Source organism: Hemibagrus wyckioides, linkage group LG06 (genome assembly GCF_019097595.1).
Source record: "Hemibagrus wyckioides isolate EC202008001 linkage group LG06, SWU_Hwy_1.0, whole genome shotgun sequence".
In the NCBI taxonomy this organism is placed as follows: Eukaryota; Metazoa; Chordata; class Actinopteri; order Siluriformes; family Bagridae; genus Hemibagrus; species Hemibagrus wyckioides.
Genome location: NC_080715.1, coordinates 37,222,049 through 37,226,937, shown reverse-complemented (window position 1 = coordinate 37,226,937; position 4,889 = coordinate 37,222,049). Strand labels below are relative to the sequence as shown.

The 4,889-nt window shown below is 37.3% G+C and overlaps 1 protein-coding gene across 1 annotated transcript; it reads right to left on the bottom strand.

Moving 5' to 3' along the window:
• Window positions 1-389: 389 nt before the first annotated feature.
• Window positions 390-3,403, bottom strand: LOC131355121 (carbohydrate sulfotransferase 12-like). Its single transcript, XM_058393376.1, has one exon. The coding sequence runs from the start codon at window positions 3,358-3,360 to the stop codon at window positions 2,272-2,274; it is 1,089 nt and encodes a 362-aa protein (XP_058249359.1). The 5' UTR covers window positions 3,361-3,403; the 3' UTR covers window positions 390-2,271.
• Window positions 3,404-4,889: the final 1,486 nt, after the last annotated feature.

Below are 4,889 nucleotides of genomic sequence, written 5' to 3'. Positions count from 1 at the left end.
TTGTTGTCGTTGAACCTAATCTAAGAATGAAATGTACTTTTCTTCCTAAAACCTTTTACTGTTAATATGTTGTACAGACCCTCTATTAAAACCATTAATATAGTACAAGAAAAGTACCTTTTCATCAGTAAATTTGTGATGTACTTTCTGAATTCTTTTTTCTACTTCTTACGATCCTCAGAATTGTCAGAATCACCAGATGCTATAAACATTTTGTTTATTGTTTATCCATCTTACCAGTCTCTTGTTTAAAATATTTCAACCTATTTGACTTTTTGAAATGAACCCAAAATTTTGGAATAGATTCATTACTTCTGCTCACTCAAGCCAATGTCTCTATCTACGTTCATGGTAAGAATTTTTAATTACAGAGACACACCCGATATGTGTAGAATTTTGATGTAACTGTATGAATAGTGAGCAATTATGTAGCTATGCCTGACGTCTATTCACTAGCATTTTTTTTTATGTAGCTATGCCTGACGTCTATTCACTAACATTTTTCATCTGAATTTGAAAATGGTCTATTGTCTGCTAAGACGGGTATGTGATAATTACTTAACTTTGTTTATAGCATTTGGTAACTATGGGACTGTGAGTATCATGGAAAAATAAAGAATTTGGAAAGAATATAATAGTCATGAATTACTTTTTTATTAACTGTTGTCATGAGCGGTTCATTAATTTTCTCATGATCAAAAGTCATTATTATACAACTGCTAACAATGAAATGATTCTGATTAAAGCCAAATAAAAATCTGCTGTTTCTAGGGTTAGGGTTAGGAGAGTACAAGATTTTCTTTACTTCTTCTTGGTTTCATCTGAATCCATGTTCCTCAAAGAGTGTGTAAAAGAATTTCCAGAAGATTAGAACACCGAAAGGCCATTATCAACAAAGCAACAAGTGATATGAGGCAACACAGTGACATAAACAAAAACAGGACATCCCTGTACAACCAAGTACTGATTACTCTCTAGATTCTTCATGTCTGAGCAATAGGGTAGGGTGGCAAGATGGAAGCTCTTTCTCACAAAAACATCCAAGCTCAACAAAAGTCCAATTGGAATGTCCTACAAAAATGAGGTGAATGTTCTGACAGAACAGATGATAGAAATACAGATTACATGGCTGTTTGTAAACAGGCTTCCTAATGTTTACTTATGATTGAACTGAATAAACACAGAAACAGAAACATACTGTCTGCCAATTTACAAAGAAATTTATCCAAATTAATCAGGAGGAACCTCATTATGCAGCATGGCAACAATCCAAAACATACTGCCAACACAACAAAGGGTAAAAAGTGGACGGTTTAAGATTAAGTCAAGTCATCAAACCTGAACCCAGTTGGGTAGCATTTCACCTCCTAACGAGGAGCCTGAGGGGAGAAACCTCATGAAACTTAAAACTAAAAGTCATAGACTTCATTCTTGTTCTGTTCCTTCAGGGAAATCTTGGAGGGATTCATGAATAGCTAGAAAAACCAGTCAAATTTAGTGCAAAAAGTCTGTAAGTGGGAATGAAAGCAAAGCAAACCTCCATACATCACCAAAGGAATTGCTTAACCAAAAGATCAATGTTTTTGAATGAGTTAACCAGAGTGCAACTAAAAATCCAACGAAAAATCTGTAGCGTGACTTGAAGCAGGCTGTGCATAAGAGAGGCGCTTACATTTAAATGTGTTGAAAAAGTTGTTTAAAGAAAATGTGGGAAAATATTGGCAATATTTTGTGAATGGTGTAATAAAAAAATAAAGTTGTGCTTCAACAAATTGCACAAGATTAGGTATGTACACACTTTTGCAATCGCTGACATTTAAATCAAAGGTAATTAATCATATTACAAACCACAGCACAACAAACAACATGATTCAGATCATGAGTTACAGATCAGTATCATTTAGAGTGTTGTGATTTTCAAAGTATCTTATGTCTGCCTTATAAATATCATCCAACACCCAATGGTCATGTTGGAAAAATAGGTCAGCTCAGTCTCTTTTTTTTTTAATGTTTCTCCACTTTATTTATATACACTGTAATTTCACACTGACAATTATTATTTATTTATTTTCTTTCTTCAGGTTGTCCTACTACTTAAAATTCTGATACTAAAATTCAGAAGTCAAACAAATCAAATGTAGTGTGAGAAACAGGAATAAGATTTTCCATTACCATGACACCCCTGCCATTCAAATCGATAAATATGACGAAGCTACTAATGTCATGAAACAATAATCATACTACATAACACAACACAATAAACAACGTGATTCATATAAAGTTTTCTGGATTAGGATCATCTAGATTGTCATGATTTTCATATCCAAACAGTTTAAAGTCTGCCTGATAAATATCATAGAGTTTCCTCCTCCACTCTATGGTGATGTTGGAAAACCAGGTCTTTATTTCATTCTGCTCTGTTTTACTTCTTGTCCATGGTTTGAAGTCAACAATGTTATCGACTCTGAGTATTCGCAGCAGATGATCAGCATCTTCCTCAATAGTTTCCATTTTCCCAATAAAGTCATAATCGATCGCACATGGATGGCACAAGTGAACTGTTTGTCGCCAGTGTTCATCAAACTCTGTGTCATTTCCTGCTGGGAGGCTCAGGATATACTGAATGAAGTTGTAGAAAGACGGAACAATGCCTTGAGCGTGCGCTTGCTCTACAGATGCTGGCGGATTAGAGACATTTACAAATTTCTTTAATATGTCTATCCCAATACTTTCATAATATATCTGATTTGGGATTTGAAACTTATCTTTGTAGGCTGAAATCAGTCTGACAAAAGGATCTCGAACAAATATGAACTTTTGGTATGTCTCAAATTTTTGTTTCATTACTGCCTTGGGGTATGCATTAAGTTGCTGTAGAGAAGATCCATGAACGTCCTCGATGGGGATGTCTAGAGGGTTCCTGTAAGGTACACCGTACACCTTCAGACTCTCACTCAGAACAATCATAATCCGTTTCCATGCGGTGCAAGCAACCTTTGGAACGTAGCAATAGATAATTCCATGCCTGTCATCCACTAGCAGGTTGTGCAACTCCTCATGGGGAATGTCGTCAAATGTTGCCCATTTGCCACTGATGTCCAAGTTATTGTTGCATTGTTTATAAAGCAGCATCTTTCTTGAGTACTGCCGGTGCTTCAGCTTCAGTGGCAGCGGGCTCGTGTGGATCTTCCCCTCACATCTCCTGTCCTCGACAGTGTCCAGCCGTGGTTGGGTTCCAGTTTCCGGGTCAGTCTTTGAATAGATATTTGCTTGACTTCCATTTTCTGATTGATTGTATATAAAAACTATCAAGGAAACGACGCTCAGTATTAAAACAAAGTACTTCTTAAACTTGCCCATGTTTTCTGGTACCTGAGAGAACCTCTTTCTGAAAGAGACTCAGCATTCTGAACAGCTCTGAACTGACGTTTATTAGCAGGGGCGGAGTCGTTCAACTTGTCAGGTGACTGTTTTTTTTTTTTGCTTTTTTTTTCGGGATATTTTGTTTCTTTGCCGAATTTCTTTTCCTGTCCTCACCCATTTTCTAGGGTCACACCTACAAATTTATAACATTGCCAGGTTTAATGAGATTCACATCCTTATTACTGATAATAAACACAGCCACTGTTATTGTTAACTAAAATATATGTTAGGTACAGAAAGGTGCAGAAGTATAATAAAATAGAAACTACACTATAAATTTTTAAACATATGTAAGAGTGTTGTTCCAATTTTTTTTTTTTTGGTTTGAGGTTAAAAATGTTCTAATTTTCTTATTTCAAGCATATAGAAACTAATAAAACAAGAGCCAATAGAAGAAGAGAATTTAAAGCATGAAATGTCTATGCCTAATGGTCTATATATATTATAGAGAAATTATATTATTATATTTTTGAAATTATATTTTTTCTTGAATCAAGTTGTGTTCACTCGCTAAAAAAATTATTTCTGCAGTGTAATAAATTTTATGTCACTCAGGGTAAATTAGGAGCAATAAAGCAAGCTTCTGGCACCCCCTTGTGGCAAAAAACATCTGTAGAGCTCAGGTGCTGAAAATGCATGACTTCTGCCCCAAATCTTGAGTAAACAATTGTTCAGTTTGGTACAAGAAAGTTACATAATGTATGCGGTCCATGATTTCCACCTTCTTTTTAATTTTGAAGCAATTGAAAATGTCATGATCAGGATTTTTTCCACCGTGATCTTGAATTTTTAAATCTGATTGGTCAGAAGGTGTTTCCCTTTAGGGGGAACTAGATGCTGTGCCATGGCTGATGCTATGGGAATGCTTCTTTGTGGAAGTTGTGTCTGAAGCTCTGTGTGAAATCACACTGATTTATCGGCTCGAGTAGGTCGTGACGAAGCCGAGCGCACCAGCAAGACCATAAAAGGACATCTACGGCACATTATTCCAGCTTCTTTGTCTTCAGGAAGCGCTCTGTGTGGAGCATGCACACGCGACTCTCTAGGGCTCTCTCGCATGCCTGTTTTCTCCAGCCAAAAGCCTGTGCCTCATGGCCCGGGTCCCACGTCCGCTGAGGCAGAGTGCCGACTTAAATCATGGGTCTCGCAGGTCGAGTTAGCAAAACAAGTGACATGTGATTCCATTTCTCTTGTCCTCTCTCCCTTATTGGATTACCCCACTTTGGCTCGGGAGCTCACTTTGCGACTTCTCCGAACCCAAACAATGACTGTTGACGAATGCTGGCTAATCAGCCATTGTGGGTCTAGATGAACATGTGGCGATGGCTAGGGTTGAAGAGACGCTTGCAAGTTATCTCTCCCCTTTATCGGCTCCATGGAGAAAGTCTGTGCTCCTATTGAACCTTGATCTCCTAAGGGCCTGTTCTTCCCTCACTGCATGAGGAGCTAAGGCTATCAATCAGAAG

What these genes read in the sequence shown, in the direction of transcription:
- LOC131355121 (XM_058393376.1), bottom strand. Translation starts at nt 3,360, where the DNA reads ATGGGCAAGTTTAAGAAGTACTTTGTTTTAATACTGAGCGTCGTTTCC.